Source organism: Lontra canadensis, unplaced genomic scaffold, assembly GCF_010015895.1.
Source record: "Lontra canadensis isolate GAN:19392208 unplaced genomic scaffold, GSC_riverotter_1.0 scaffold16, whole genome shotgun sequence".
Classification (NCBI taxonomy): Eukaryota; Metazoa; Chordata; class Mammalia; order Carnivora; family Mustelidae; genus Lontra; species Lontra canadensis.
In genome coordinates this window covers 16,011,646-16,028,124 of record NW_022631010.1, presented here as the reverse complement: position 1 = coordinate 16,028,124, position 16,479 = coordinate 16,011,646, and the positions used below count along the sequence as shown (strand labels likewise).

The window sequence follows — 16,479 nt, the reverse complement described above, 5'->3', positions numbered from 1 at the left end:
CTGATTTTCCACCCTAGCCCTAAATGCCTCTCCTTGCTCCAAGTATGAGTTCAGTCTGAGCAGGGCCTCCTGGAACTGGGATTCACCTGCTCCAAACTCTGTAGTTATGACTGGGAAAAGCTCTACTGGTCTCCTGATGTGGAAAGACAAGAATGGTGAGCCATGTCCTGATGTCCTCGGTCCTCAGAGACCACCTCTTGGTCTCCTTTTCACTAACTTTAGGTATGCCGAATTGAGGAGATAGTCTCATGAGACTTAAGAGTCTTTCTTCTTCAGGTCTCTGAATGGGTCAAGAACATAAATTTCCACATTCTTACTTATAAGCAAACTTAACTTCTTTCCCCTCCACATAGTGGATCTATAACAGCTTGACTTTTGGTTGGCTTTTCTCATCCCATTTAAAATAGTAGGCATCATGTGACCATTATACCCATAGATTATAACGCAAAAAAAAAAAAATAAACAAGGGGTGGCTCAAAATAATTTTAATTTTCAGCTGGCTCTGGAGTATGGAAGGATTATAAACTTGCCTTCAAATATTTTTACTTGGCATCTCAGAGTGGGCAGCCCCTCGCCATTTATTACCTGGCCGAGATGTACGCGACAGGAACGGGAGTGTTAAGATCGTGCAGAACTGCTGTGGAGGTAAATAATGGCATGTGTTTAAAGCGTTTTTCATTTATCACAGAGAGGAGGTGATATTGTCCTTCAGTTGTTGGTGCCTTTGATTTTATAGATATTATGTCTTCCTGTTGAGAGTGTGAACACAGACATTGGCCACGCAGAAAAGCTGTGATGTAACTCGGGCTGGGACAGGGAAGAGGAGAAATGATCCCTCCTCTCTTGCTTTTGGCTTTTCATCAGGTTTAAAGCTCATCTCAGAATTCAGTTAAGGAGCTCTGCCTCAGCCTTCATTCAAATGGCCAGGGCAATTTGGCCTTCTAAGTGGGACTGGGAGTTGTGACTTGGGAAATGAAAGGCTTCGTTTAGCTTAGAAACTGTAGCCCACTTCTTCCCAGAAAGCAAGGTCCTTAAGTTTTTGATGATTTGGATGACAACTGGAAAAGTGAATCCTTTCAGCTTGAGCCAGTGATGTACTCTTCAAAAGAAAGCTTTTAGGACCTTAATGCCCTTCAGTGATTTATTAAACACTTCTGCTGAACCAAAATAAATACCTCCATGTTGCAATCTGACCCCTCTGAAACTCATTTCAAAGGCTGCCAGCTAATAATCTATCTTTAGATTTGCTCCTTTGCCAACTTCCTAATGAATTATGTATGGCTAACCTCTTTTGGTTACATAAGGGCTATTCAGCTAAGTTGACGCTTGTCCCCACAGAGCTCTGCACACCTCCCTCACGGTTATGTCACCTACACCCTTAGGCACTGTCTTCCCTTCATTCTCTCCTTTCCACATCAGCTGTGGCCTTATAACTCACCCTTGCAGAGCAGCAGTACCCAGAACAGTCCTTTTTTAAAAAACAGAAATCAAAACATTCTGTCCTGCCAAATAGCCTTAAGTCAGGAGAGTTTATTACGTAAATTTAAAATAAGCCTCAGGAAGTTTCAGCTCAAGACCAAAAAATTTACACTTATAATCTTTGTGCCTATGAGAGGTATTATCTCTTCCCCCTAAATAAATTTTCAAAAGCCATACTTTAGACCCGAAATCCTTGCCTGACCAGCCAGAAGAAGCCAAAGATTCACTTCATTTATCATTTGCCTGGGATGAAGCATATGGGCTAACTTGTGTGCTCGATTTCTTTCTCCACGTACAGCTTTATAAAGGTGTCTGTGAACTAGGCCACTGGGCTGAGAGATTCCTGACAGCATACTTTGCCTATAAGGATGGTGACATAGATTCTTCTCTTGTTCAGTATGCACTACTTGCAGAAATGGGGTATGAAGTAGCTCAAAGCAATTCAGCATTCATTTTGGAATCTAGTAAGATAAGTTAAAATTCTCTGCAATTCCCCAATCATACATATGCATAAATGACTTTACTACACGGGTATTTTAAGCCTTCCTAATGAAATGTCTCTCTTTTTTTAGAAAAGGCTAAGATTCTTGAAAAAGAGAAGATGTATCCAATGGCACTTCTCCTATGGAATAGAGCTGCCATTCAAGGTACAGAGCCTAGATAAAAATGAGCACACGCCTAGTCCCTGTCCACTATCAGTCATCGATTTGCTCCAGCTGAGTTCTTCGGTATATAAGCAGAAAGCTGCAGGCTATCAATTCGGTGGTCTTTCCCATGGTACCAATCTTAGGGTCAGCCTTTGATGAGGGGTCATTTCCAGGAACTTCTTTTCTTTGTTTCTTTGTTATGCTCAAGGTCCCTGGTTTGGTAAATGTAGGCACCAGAGTAGTTGTTTGAAACAAGACAGTTTTGACTCAGGAAACCAGTTTTCTTGTTCTGACCTCAGTCACTCATTTGCTGAGTTTTGGTGTTTGTTTGTTGTTGTTGTTGTTGTTGTTGTTTTCCTGAACTTATCAGAGAAGTGACCTATGTCTCAATGAATTTATAGGCAAAATTGTTTATGGATCTAAGACTCATTTGATTGCTCTTTTAAACCACCACATGGATGATTACTACAAACTTCAGATCTTTATTGTAACTATTAACAGGTTAGCATCAGAAAACAAAACAGAACAAAACCCAAAGTCAAATATCAAGATCCTCTCCCCATTCCTGGGGTTCCTGTGCCCAGCTTGCAGGGTTCACAGCGATGAAGAATATACAGTAACACTGGAGTGAAAACATTGGCAGGTGGCATTAGTAAAAGCAAACAGATGGTGCAAAGCTCTCACGATCAGGATTTAGATATGTGAGGAGCTCTCATGCAGTAAAAGAGCAATTTTATTTCTGATTAAGTTTCTTAAAATTGTCCCATGGTAAGGTTGAATTGTCTCTTTTCCATAAGAAGTGAATGGGATAAAAATGATTCTCAACTGACACTATATGAAGCCGAGGGGGAAAGTCATAGGGGTGCCTTTGCAGATCCCACTGAGCCAGGGACGGAACGGCAAGCCGGCCATGCAATTTTAGCAAGAAATTCCCAAAAGAAGAAAAGCATGTGTTTTCTAAAATGCAATAAAGACCTTGTTTGGTATAGGAAAACAACACCAATCTCTCCACTATGGCAAATCAGCTCAATTGCAACAAATACAGGCTTATTCCAAGCCAGGAAATGTGTGGACATTGCACCAAGGAAAGGAGGCATTGAAAGCGAGAGGACATTAATATTAAACAGAATTCACCAATATAAAAAAAAAGAAAAGTCAGGCTGCTAACAACAATTACATGTCACAAGAGAGGTCAGGCATGAGTGTCCTGGAGATGAGGTTGCTGAGTGCCTCATTCAAGGTTAGGAGACATAATAATGAACATAGCTACTCAGCGCAGCTGGTGCTTCCTTCCGCAGTGGCTGTGCGTGAGGAGAGTGCTCACTCAGTCAGGACTCAGTCCCCACGCTGTGACTGTGAAATTCAAGGGGAGAATCCCTCCCACTGTCAAGGGACCCCCTGAGAGCCTGCCAGGGTCACCATATGTCCCTAGTCAGCCCCTTAATTATGGTGGAGCTGACTTCTCTTGAAAACCTGCTTGTTCACTGCCTTCCTGCTCAGGGATTTCAGAGGTCCTGCTTACTGCTTATAAAGCTTGAAAATGCACAGAAGTCCTGTCCTTTTGTGGTTATGGCCCAGGAAGAATCTTCGGGTTAATGGAGGGCACATTTGGGCAAAATTAGAAATGGAGTGGGTTTCTCGTTAAGGCTCTAAGGCTCTTTTGCCTCTCCAGGTCCATCCAGGCCCCTCTCTTGGGTAGCAATGCCATAAGGACTTGTCCCCAGCTACCTGAACCTTTTTTTTTCCTTACTTGTGGGAAGTAACCCCATTAACCAATGTCTTCAGCAGCTTACGAATTTTATGATGATACCTTTACTCAAGAAGGCTAACGATGGCTCATGGTATTACACTTTAATAGAGGATTCTAGAAGATTAAAATAACTTCAGTACCCAAAGGAATCAATTTCAAAGGATTTTAGGCATTGCAGTAGGCCAAATATGGGGAAAATTCTGGGTGGAAGGAGTCCTATAGCCCTCAATTATACACCTCAGACCATAGTACACAGGGCAGTTTCCTCCTTTTCCGAGTAAGTCTAGACTGTGCTAGAGGAGTTGGCCACACCTGAGACAGAGGTCCTAGACAGATTTAGAGGTCCAGCATTCCCTCATCTTTTCAGTTAACATTTTCCCAATGAATGGAAACATGGACCCCAAAGCCACCCTAAGTGGCCTTTGAAAGATTGAAGTCTCATGTCTTAAAAAGTCAAATGAACTTTTTTCTAGTCCTTAATATATCCAAATTTGTTGGAAAATAAGATCCTAAGTTATTTAATGTTTGGGAAAAGCATTTTCTAAAGAGTTTTCTACCAGGTCTGTCCATTCATTCCATAAGTATTTGTCAAGTACCATTTTAGGTCTGGGACGGTATCAGTAATCAAGAACATCAAAGCTTTTGTCCTCCTAAGAGAGAGAGAAAATAAAATCACGAGACAGAGACAGTAAACAAATAAGATAACAGTGATATGTGCTGTGAAGGAAAGAGAACACGTAGGTGAGATAGGTAACTCCTGGGGGTGGGGGGTGAGAGGACACTTTAGACAAGGCAGTCAGACAAGGCCTGTAGGAGAGAAGTGACATTTGCAGTGAGATCCCAATAATGAAAAATCAGCAACATGAAGGGTCAGAGGAAGTCCAAACATGACAGGCAGAGGGACATGAAGAATCTCAACGCAGAGGTCCTGAGGCAAGAATGAGCTTGGTGTGTTGAAAGAGTATTACAGACTATTAAGAAAGCTAGAGCCTATTAAGAAAATGACATGTGATGAGGCTAGTCAGGGAGGCAGAAGGCAGATGAAGCATGACTGGGAGGTCAGATAGGGAGTCTGGATATTATTCCAAGTGCAAAGTGAAGCACTTTGGGGCTAACAGGGAAATAAAAGGATTTGACTTTACTTTTTTTTTTTTTTTTAAGTCATCCTGGGGGTGCTCCTGGGCAGCTCAGTCAGTTGCGTGACCAACTCTTGATTTCTTTTTATTTTTATTTATTTATTTATTTTTTAAAAATTTTATTTATTTATTTTGACAGACAGAGATCACAAGTAGGCAGAGAAGCAGAGAGAGAGAGAGAGAGAGAGGAGGAAGCAGGCTCCCTGCTGAGCAGAGAGCCCTATGCGGGGCTCGATCCCAAGACCCTGGAATCATGACCTGAGCCGAAGGCAGAGGCTTTAACCCACTGAGCCACCCAGGCGTCCCCCAACTCTTGATTTTGACTCAGGTTGTGATCTCAGGCCTGCTTGGTGCTCTGCGTTCAGTGGGGAGTCTGCTGGAGATTCTCTTTCTCCCTCTGCTCCTCCCATCTAGTTGTGCGTGCATGCACGTGTACGAGCACTCTCTCTCAAAAAAATAAGTAAATCTTTAAAAGAAAATCATCCTGGCTGTTAAATGGAGAATATAATGAAAAGTGGAGATAAAAGGACAGTTTGGAGGCTATTATAGTACTCCAGGCTTGATCTAAGTGGTGAAGGAGACAGCAACAAACCGGTGTGTTTTAGAGGTAGGACCTGCTGAAGGATTCAATAAGAAATGAGGGGGAGGGGTACCTGGGTGGCTCAGTGGGTTTAGCCTCTGCCTTCAGCTCAGGTTATGATCTGAGTGTCCTTGGATTGAGCCCCGCATCAAGCTCTCTGCTCAGCCGGGAGCCAGCTTCCCATTCTCTCTTTCTGCCAGCCTCTCTCCCTACTTGTGATCTTTCTCTATCAAATAAATAAATAAATAAAATCTTTAAAAAAAAAAAAGGAGGGGGAAATATCTTACTTACATTTATAGCCTGAGTAATGGTGCTAGTACTGAGATTGGGAAGGAACTGATGATTTGGTTTGATTTGGCTTGAGGGAGGTAGGTAGCAGGGTGTTAGGAATTGCATGCTTTGAGATCCAAGTAGAGAAGTCAAAGAGATGATTAGAGGAGTTGGGGGTTTAGGGAGCGACAGGACTGTAGATAAAATTCAGGAAGAGTGAATGTCAAGATTGGCATGGAACTAATCTATATACCTAGAAAAAGAGTTGAGATAGAGGAGAGTGGTAGAGAGAGGAGGGGAAGAGAGGAGAGAGAAGAGAAACGAATGAAGAGAAGAAAAGGAAAAAAGGAGTCAACTAATAAACACTTGATGTTCCGACATTTACAAGCTGGGTAAGAGGAGGACTGAGGCAAGAGTTTGGAAAGGAGAGGTCTATTAGGCAGAGGGAAATCAAGAGGGTGCAAGGTTACTAGTGTCAAGAGAGGAAAGTGAATGGGCAGATAGGTCCAATGACTCCAGAGCTGCTTAGAGGTCCAGTCAGATGAGGACAGGGAAGTGACTGGTGGGTTCACCTGCATGGAGGTTATCAACCACCCTGAAAGAAGCAGTTTCATGGAGAGGGGCAGAAGCCAGATTGGAGAGGGTTGAAGAGCATGGGAGGTGAAGCTTTGGAGACAATATAGAACACACTTTGGAAAAGACTGCGTGTGAAGCGAACAGAGAAGTGGGGAGTAGTTAGAAGGACACACCATGAGGTAAAGAGAGGGTGTGTTTTTGTTGACAGAAGATACCAAAGTGTGTTTAAATGACTGATGGGACTGGTCCAGGAAAGAAGGAGACTTGGATGATGCAGGAGAGTAGACCTTCAGGGGTGAAGTTTGAGAACCAGAGAGGTGGGATCTAGTTTCCCAAGAGTTGACCTACCTTCAAAAAAGAATTTAAAAGGTAAAACTCCTAATTTTTTTTCTTTGAAAACATTCATGCTATACCATGGGAGTGGTCCTGCAATGAAGACTGCTAAAGATGAGTGTTACGTTTTATATTCCAGAAGTTATGTCTAATCTTGATTCTAAGATCCTGAGTGTTTTGTTTTTCTTTTTAATGTATATTACCACTGGTTGAGTTACTAGGAACTGTACATGAATCATCGGAGTTCTTTTTCTTCTCTAACATTTCTGTCAGGCAATGCGTTCGCTAGAGTCAAAATCGGAGATTACCACTACTATGGCTACGGGACTAAGAAAGACTATCAGACAGCAGCCACACATTACAGCATTGCAGTGGACAAGTACCACAGCGCACAAGCCATGTTCAATCTGGCCTATATGTATGAACACGGTTTAGGTATCGCAAAGGTAATAATCCAAACCTAGTAATGACAGCTGTGTGGGAAGAAAAAAAATTGTAAATGTTTTTAATTTCATTGACGTCATCAGTGTAGAAGAAGGAAGAAAAAGACATTTGCTGAGTCCCTCCCCCTGTGCCAACACATAATACTTACCCTAACATGAACCCTATGAGAAGGAAATTATTTTCTCCATTTATGCCCAAAGACATAACTAATGAGTTGAGATCAATCTAGTCTAGGCTAATTAGATTCATAACTTCAAGTTTTTTCCAGCAATAGTAGTGGGCCCTCCCCCACTCCCTTCCACCTCCAGGCTTTTCTCTGTTAAAATTTCCATTGACACTCAAGCTCTCAGTAAACAAGGAGAAAGTGGGAATGAGGTCAGAGCTGGATACCAAGGGGACATTAATCCAGAAATGTCTTATAAATCACCCACTATGTAGCTGACACCGTGCTGAGCACTCTAGAGTATCCTAAGAAAATAGATCTCCATCCTTCAAAGACTGTACTTTGCTTGAGAAGATAAGGCATATATATTTATTAAGAAAGAGAGCTAACACAACAAGGAGATATTGGGAGAATCCCTTAGTAAGTGTAATTAAGGTGAAGATGGCATTGGGTTCTTACACAGTGAGAAAGGTATATTGAATATCAATAATGATAGTAATAGCCAGGCATTTGATGTGTTATATATACACGATGCCATTTATTTATTTATTTATTTTTAAAAGACTTTGTTTATTCATTTGAGAGAGAGAGAGACAGAGCATAAGTGGAGGGTGTTGTGGGGGGGGTTGGGCAGAGAGAGATAAAGAAGCAGATTACCCGCTGAGCTGGGAGCCCGACACGGGGTTTGATCCCAGGACCTGGAGACAGTGACCCCAAGCCAAAGGCAAACACTCAACCATCTGAGCCACCCAAACACCCCTATACTATGCTATTTAAATCACACAATCACTCAATGAGATAAGCCCTATCATTGTCATCAGTGTATGCATCAGGAAACTAAGAGTGTAGAGAGGTTAACACACATGGCCAACTTTGCAGAACTCACTGGTGGTGGAGTCAGAATTTGAACCCAGGCCTGTCTGACCCCATGTTTTTTAGGGTAAACGGTGAGCCCTGCCTCAAGTCTTTCTTAGTGCTCAAGTATATATTTCATATTAATGTTTATACTCCTGACTGCATTTTTAAAAACTTTTTATTTTTTTATTAACATGTAATGTGCTATTAGCCCCAGGGGTACAGGTCTGTGAATCGCCAGGTTTACACACTTCACAGCACTCACCATAGCACATACCTTCCCCAATGTCCATAACCCAACCACCCTCTCCCTGGAACCCCCGCCTCCCCACCTCTCCTCCGCAACCCTCTGACTTCATTTTGAGAGCTAAATAATGAGGGGGTTATCTGCTTTTCTGTGCTTTCTTCTTTCTTCCAGTTGTGCTAGTAGTTGAGTGTTATTGATGGGGAATTTCCTATTTGACTGCTAATGGCAGACCCTGAAACAACCAAGGGCTTCATATTCAGGCACTGACAATCCAGATCCCTGCCTTTCTGAGCTCTCCCTGTGGCCTGCCTTTTGGCTGATCACTTTTCATCATCCCCAGCACCCTAAGTTGTGGAAAGACTGTCAAATCCAAATCCAGTCTGTTTTCCCCATTCTTAGCATGTACAAGCTTCCTGTGTTTATAAAATGGGATCAAATAGCTAAATCAGAAGATTTCTTTGGATGTCATTTAGCCACACCCCACTCCCTTCCAACAATCCTCCACAGCTGTAGAATAGAAAAATGATACCTCCCCTCCCCAGGCTTAGAAATAAAACAATAAGCCTTTGTGAAGGGGCTCTGTAGTCCTTGTGTGAAATGACTTGTATTTAGATCAGAAGAGAATTTGAGTGACTGCTAAGTAAAGTTTCAGTAAGATTAAAGCTTTTATTCACAATTCCTCATGCTAAATGTAACAATAATGGTGACAAGAGCACTGTGTGTACCATGGATAAAGTGACCCCACTCTATGGGTTAAATTCAAATTAGCTTACCTGTCCTATGTGATTCAAGGAGCAGATGCCCGTGACAGCCTTATCCTCACCATAGTGAGGCCAGTTTGCCTTAAGACTCTGGGGGCAGGGAGGATACAGGGCCAACTGTGCAAGAGAGGACACTGTCTATGGGAGCCCAGATGGCCCACTGTGTCAGAGGGTCTGGTTTTCCTCCTTGGAGTCACCGCTAACCTCTCTCCCAGGCTCTTTCTTCACAATGTCAAATAGCAGTTGTCAAAACATACATTTCATACACTTGGAAAAAACTTGGAAATTTCTCTCTGGCCACATTTCTGTTCTTGCCCATCCAGGTCCCATTGATCAGTGTCTCACAGTTACGGGCGTATTTTTTCCTACAAAAAGTCTCTACATGCAAAAACAAAAACAAAAAAACGGGCTGTATTCATACGCGGATGTGGGAATTTTAGATTTAGTTAATGAGGAGTCATTGCTCTTTGTCCTCATTAATTTCTTTGGTTTCGCAATTAGAAAAATAATAACCAAGTACCCAGGGGCCTAGTTTATTAATCTTGCTGTCTCATAGTCAAATTAACAAGAAGATACCATGTTTTCTAATCCTTAAAATGAATATGCTGATAATTAAAAGCCGAAATCTTGTCCCAGCGATGGTTAATGAAAGCAAAGCAATTAGGAGAACAGACTTCCACAGCATTTAAGTCATCAAGTAATTAAGCATTTCTTTGGCAGGGCACTTCAAAATTCTCTTTATTAGTTAATCCTCATGCAAACCAGTGGGAAAGATAATAATATCATTACCAGGATTTCTCTGAGTATCGAAAAAGGCTTTGTAAACATAAAGCCCTCTGGGAGAAGGAAGTGAAGTATACATCAACCCTTGGTAAATCAATATAAAAATATGGGTCGCCGTTGTCCTCATCTGTCTTTAGGAAAGGACATTGGGACGAGGGTGATGTAGATGATTTACCCTAATAGCTTCACTGAGAAGCATCTCATTCCCCAATTTATGACTTTGAATTAAGCTCAATGAGCTCCTTGACTTAAACTGTGGGCCAAGACTGACTACATCATTGTTTTGGGAATACAAAATAATGCCTGAGGAAAAACTGGGAGAGGAACTGAACTAATGTAGAAATATAAGCACTCAGCTCACAAGTTGTTACAAAACTCTATCTCAATTTACACTTGATTCAGAAGTACTTCAGAAGTTTAACCATGAACAAAACATGTTGCCCATCCCCTCCTGCCATTCCTTCTGTCTGTTTCCTGGCTCAGGCCAGAGTTTCTACTCATGTAGGCTTATTGTAAAGGCTTCTCAGTGGTTTCCCATTCTGGTGTTCTTCCTTTAAATCTATAGCAGAGAAAGCCATGTCTGCCAAAGATTTTAATCCCCAGTTCACAGAGAGGCCTTGTTGCTGAGATGTGTCTCTTAGTGAGAGACTACATTTCCCAGCTCCCCTTCATCCACATGACTAGTTCTTACCAAAGGAATGGAAGTAAAAGTGAAGGGTGTAATTTCCGGGCTAAGGCAGCTAAGAAGCTTCTTCTTTCTCTCTTTGCCCTTCTTGAATGCAGAACACTTAGAGGCTCAAAGGGATGGCAGAACCAAATGATGGAAGGAGCTTGGGTCCCTCAGTTACCATGTAAAGAAAACTAATCTCCAACCGGGAATACCTATGTTGAAATTTGGGGATTTACTTGTTACAGATGTTAGCATTACTTTACTTAATACATAATCCATCTAACAAAGCACTATCAGTTTATTTTTGATAAAATACATATCTGATAGTATTACTCCTCCCCCTCACTCTTCCCAAAATTATGCATTTACATAAAAAAATGCAAGCAAACACAAAACTAAAAGCATCTTATTGACTTTGTACTCCCTAATGAAGTCCAAACTTCTTACTCTGGCATTCAAAACCCTCCTTGACCTAACCTACCTACTTCCTTATCTTCTAGACTACTTTTCCTTCCCTGCCTTGCCCAGCCCAACCAGAGACCTTGAACTAAACCCTCCTGACCTTTAGTCATATCAGCCCATTTTCTGGAATGATCTTCTCCCACAGTTTTGACCATTGAAGACCCCTCTCTGTGTCTTTCAAAGATAGTTCCCATATGATCTCCTCCATGAACTCTCCAGTGATATGAAAGATATCTGCATCTGCTTCTAAACTGCCATGGTACTCTGCCTGGCTGTTATTTATTCACTCAAAAATTTATCGAGTGCTTGTTTTGTGTCAGGAAGCACTGTGCTTTGTTCTAGGGATACAAGAATAAGACAACCTTCAAAGAGCTCGTAGTCTACTATGGAACAGACAGTCTGTAGCTGCAGTGAAAGCCTAAAATGGCACTAGAGCATACCCACACAAGTAAAGTGCTGTGAAAATGTGAACGAGGGAACAATGAATTCAGGTGGACAAATCAGTGCTGCGGGTCTGTTCTAAAATTATTTTATACCATGAAGTTTTATAAAGAACACATGACAGTTTTTTTAATGGAAGAAAGCATGCATATTTTAAGATAATGACTAAGAAATCTTTCATAAAGTAAGACAAAAGGGGGGAGGAATAGCCTTTGGAGATGAGTTTCCAGCATGTATAGTTAGACCTACAAGGTAACACGTTTTTGGGATCCTACAGGGAAAACAAAACCGCATTCACTGAATAAATTATAAATAGACCTGTCACAAATAAAAGTAATTATGGCATGAAGCATTTTCATTTCTCATTTGTCTGGTCTGACCAATTAAGGAGTGTTAGAACTGAAGCTTTAAACACCAGAATAGAATTATTTTCTGGAAAGGACAAGTTCAAGTTAGATATTTAAAATGGCCTTCTCAGAAATATGACAGGACAGAACACACACCGCTTAGAAATGGCCATGACTTCTCTTGAAATAAATGCCTTATCACCTAATAATTAGAAATGTGCAAAACAAAAAAACTGTATGTAGATAACTTTATTTATTACAGACAAAAACCCTGCAAATATGGGCGCCTGGGTGGCTCAGTGGGTTAATCCTCTGCCTGAGGTCGTGAATCGAGCCCTGCCTCGGGCTCTCTGCTCAGCCTGCTTCCCCCCGCTCCCCCGCCCGCTCTCTCTGCCTGCTGCTCTGCCTACTTGTGATCTCTCTCTGTCCAATAAATAAATTTAAAAATCTTTAAAAAAAAACCCTACAAATAAACAAACTGCTCCAAAATAGAAGGCATGTTCTGTAAGCCATCATGTGGTAGTATACCATTGCATTCTGTATTCTATGTCCCTGTGGTTAAGTGAGCAGGCTAGAAGGAGAATATTGGATTTGAATCTCAGCTCTGCCACTTCACAAGTCCCAAGAACTTAGGTAAGTGACTTAAACTCTCTGTGCCTCAGTTTCTTCATATTTACAGTATCATATCTATATCATCTGTCCTATATAATTGTCATGAGGCTTAAATAAATGACAGTGGTGACTGGCACAGAGTAGAAGTATTTAATAAGAATTAGCCATTGTTATGAAATACTGTGCAACTATTAAAAATAAAAATATTATAGACTGAAGGAATATCTAAGGACATGGTATGTTGTTTGAAATACATTGTTAAGAAAGCAAAAGACAAAATATTAGGCAAAGTGAAAAATTCCTAAGTTAAAAGTATGTGTATATATGAATATATATAAAAATGCTGGAATGCTGGAAGGTTGTGTATAAAATATGATCAGTACTTAACTCTGTAGAGTGAAATTGTAGGTGGGCTTTTAATAATTGTTCAGCTCTATGTTTTCAAAATTTTCTCCAATTAGAATATGGTATATTTATAGTAAGAAAACAAGGTTAAACTATTTTAAAAATGACCTCTGTCCCCATATAAAAATTTTTTGATGACACCCAAAGATTCAGGGCTGGAGAACTCCCACATCATGTAATTGAACAATTTTCATAAACCAGAGAATTTCTGGAGAATTCTGTATTTTTGAATTATAAGAAGCTATTTTGAACGTGTGAACATTGGGCAGTACTTTGGCACAGCTGATATTTTAGTTGGAAACACATTATTTAAGAAGAGTCTGCAGATCCCTTTACATCATCTACTCAGTCAGTGAATTTAAAGCAAACTAAGCTCAAATGTACCACAGGAAGGTTAAATATAAGTGGATTGAGTGTGCAATTGATTTATTTAATGAAACTTGGCCATCATCAAAATACTTTTGAAAGGAAATTTTTTGTTTGAAAGACTTGGATTTCTTTTCCTAAGTAAGGATCAAAGAACAAGGAGTCTTTTCTAGAGCCTACTAATAAAATTTCTTTTATATGGGTTGCCCTAACTAGCCAGTGGGTTCAGGAATTTCTCTGGAAATTTTAAAGAACGACTTTCTTGTCTGACCCCACCCTCACTGAAAATTGTGAGGCCCTTGGGGCAAGGAGTGAGCTCATCCCACTTTAATGATACTTCTTGCTAGTTTTTATTATAAACTAAGCAATTGATTTGTGATGCTTGTGCCTCAAGAAATAAATTAATAACTATTGCCTGCTTCATATAAGAATGAATGCCTGAGAGATTGGCAAAGGCTGATGTTCCCTGAATGCCCTATTAAAGTCAATATGCCTTTCATGTGTGGGGGTGACATAGCCATTATAATCTGCAGCGTGCTTTCAAATGAACCCCCACTGAATTTGTTGGAATTAGAGACACAAATCAGAGTTTTTACAGCATCCATCTTCTCTGTTGTCAGGAAGGTTTGTTCAGAACAGTCTCCTGCATTTTAAATTTTTAAGCAAGAACATTCCTCTTTCTCCAACAAATCAATTTATGAGACCGCAAAGCTTTGGAAAAAATTTAAGAAATGATAAGCAGAACACAACTAAGAGAGAATACCACAGAAAAAGTGGGTTTAGCAGGGGCCACAGGGATTCACAACTATTGCACTCCATGTAATGGAGGTTTGTGAGATGGAGAAGAAAGACAAAGAGATACAGGATAACCATGGTTTGTGAATAATCTCTCTTCCAATCCGTTGGAAAATAATCCAAAAGCACCCAGCTAAGTACAATTCTGGTATTGGCCCAAGGCTCTTCAACCTTTAAAAGAAACTCTATTTAGCCTTTTCATTACTTTGTTTGGGAAAACAAGCAAAAATAAAGCAAAGAAATAAAAACAAGTCATAAGTAGGTGAAAATCAAAGAAAAAAATTTTTTTATCTTCCATGGCTTAATTTAGTGGAGAAAAAGTCCCTAGAAATATAGTATGTCATTTGAGGAATCAAATCCCAGCCTGAGAACTAAATAGATTATGCATTCATTCTGTAAGTATTATCAGAGACTAACTATGTACTCAGCATTTCCCTAAGCACAAGGAATCGAGGGGCTACAAGGTTGTTCAGGTCCTTGAGGGTAAGGACAAATGAAGAAACAAATTCTGGAACTTCAGGTCTGATAAGTACTATGAAGAAAATTAGGAATGTTATATGCTTGTTAGTATCTGTATTGTTATTTGTTTGGGGAGCTGTACTGTTGGCATCTAGGGTTCTGCCTCTTTAACAGGAATCATATCTAAGGTCTGGTCCAGCAGTATCCAAGAAAGCTTTTTGTCTTAGTTTCCTATGGCTATTGTAACAGATCACCACAAATGCAGTGACTTAAGACAGCTTAAATTTAGTATCTCACAGTTTCTGTGGGTCAAAAGTCTGGGTGAGCTTGACCGGTCCTCTGCGTAGGGCCTCACAGGCTAAAATCAATCTGTGATCTTTCCTGGGAAGCTTTGGGGAAGAATCACTTCTAGGCTCCCTTGAGTTGCTGGGCATATTCAGTTTCCTGTGCCTGGATGGGACAGAGGGACCTATTTCTTTGCTGGCTGTCCACATTCCTTCTCATTCTTCCCACATGGCCCTTCCAGCCATGGTGAGTGGAGCCCTTCCCAAGCCTTCTGCCATATCTGACTTTTTCTTCTGTGCTCAGCCGTGAGAAAACCACGTTTAAGGGCTCATGAGATTCTATGGAGTCTGTGCAGGTAATCCAGGATCATCTCTCTATCTTAAGGTCTGTAACCTTAATGACATTTTCAAAGTCCCCTTTGCCATGTAACACAACATATTCATAGGTTCCAAGGGTTAGGGCATGAATATCTTGGTGGGGATGGAGGGGGCCTACCAAAGATAAATAATGATATTTCAAACCATGACTTTCATTGAATTACCCCTGAAGAATCTGCACTTAATGAGTAGGGGCTGTTCTTCTATTTCTAGGACATTCACTTGGCCAGGAGATTATATGATATGGCTGCTCAAACGAGTCCGGATGCTCACATACCTGTTTTCTTTGCTCTCATGAAACTGGAAACCATGCACTTGCTCCGAGATATCCTGTTTTTTAATGTAAGTTTGTATCAATAGGTCCCAAATCTCTGAAAACAACAATAAGGAACTTTTGGATGGTGGGATGGGAGGAGATGATGGCTCTGGATCAAGTAGGAGGCTTGGATTTTTTTTGACAGAATGTCTCTCCCAGCAGTTTACAATGAGATGGAAATGGATGAAATTGGACAACACCCTTGGACCATACTGGGATTTATTTGTCATTGGCCTAATTGTTGCTGTGCTGGTCTTCTTGCTTAGAAATCGCTACGGGTAGGAACTGGACCATAGGAAAACCTGCTCATGGGAACAGTTTACTTCAAGTTATCCTCGCTAAATAAAGAATTTCCTCCTCAAACTCGGGAGTCTGCTGCAAATTTCCCACACAGGCCTGTGATGGAAAATGGACAAAACTTAGGACCTGGCTTCAGAAACCATTTCAGACTTCCTGCTTAGGTGGGGTGACCACTTGTGGAGGAGTGAGGTGCTGGAGACTGGTCACCAGAGGTTTCCTTATAAACTTGTTGTCTTGGTGATCCAGTCCCTAGTTAGGATAAAGGCCACCCATTAACTAGGCCATCCTAGTTAGGATAAAGGCTGTGGTAACAGCCTTTCGTCTCTCAAGAGGACAACTGGGCTTCTCGGCTCCTTCATACATACAGAAGTAGGGAGGACAGGGAGTTTTGGGAGGGCAGGAACACAGATCCCTCAGAATCTGATAAAGACACAGACTTACAAATAGACCCTTCATCTTGCAAGAATGATCCTGTGAACCACATTGTAGTTCTGATGAGCGAAATTTCCTTGTGGCATGCTGTGCTGATTTACACTCATCACGGGGGGACCTTCTATCATAGCTGCCCTTAGCACTTGTGCAGTGAACAGTGCCACCTGGGTCTGTCCAGCATTGTACCC

At 41.1% G+C, this 16,479-nt stretch overlaps 1 protein-coding gene across 5 annotated transcripts in view; it reads left to right on the top strand.

Annotated features, from left to right (window-relative positions):
• Window positions 1-15,922, top strand: part of SEL1L2 (SEL1L2 adaptor subunit of ERAD E3 ligase) — a 105,265-nt gene extending 89,343 nt beyond the window's left edge. For 4 of the 5 annotated variants that reach the window (XM_032859208.1, XM_032859209.1, XM_032859206.1 and 1 more), the window contains 6 exons: window positions 497-645; window positions 1,778-1,943; window positions 2,052-2,126; window positions 7,045-7,217; window positions 15,457-15,585; window positions 15,719-15,922. In XM_032859208.1, coding sequence (XP_032715099.1) covers window positions 497-645; window positions 1,778-1,943; window positions 2,052-2,126; window positions 7,045-7,217; window positions 15,457-15,585; window positions 15,719-15,841 — 815 coding nt within the window. In that variant the 3' untranslated portion in view covers window positions 15,842-15,922. The remainder of the gene's footprint in view (window positions 1-496; window positions 646-1,777; window positions 1,944-2,051; window positions 2,127-7,044; window positions 7,218-15,456; window positions 15,586-15,718) is intronic. The other variant, XM_032859207.1, reaches the window with a different exon arrangement.
• Window positions 15,923-16,479: the final 557 nt, after the last annotated feature.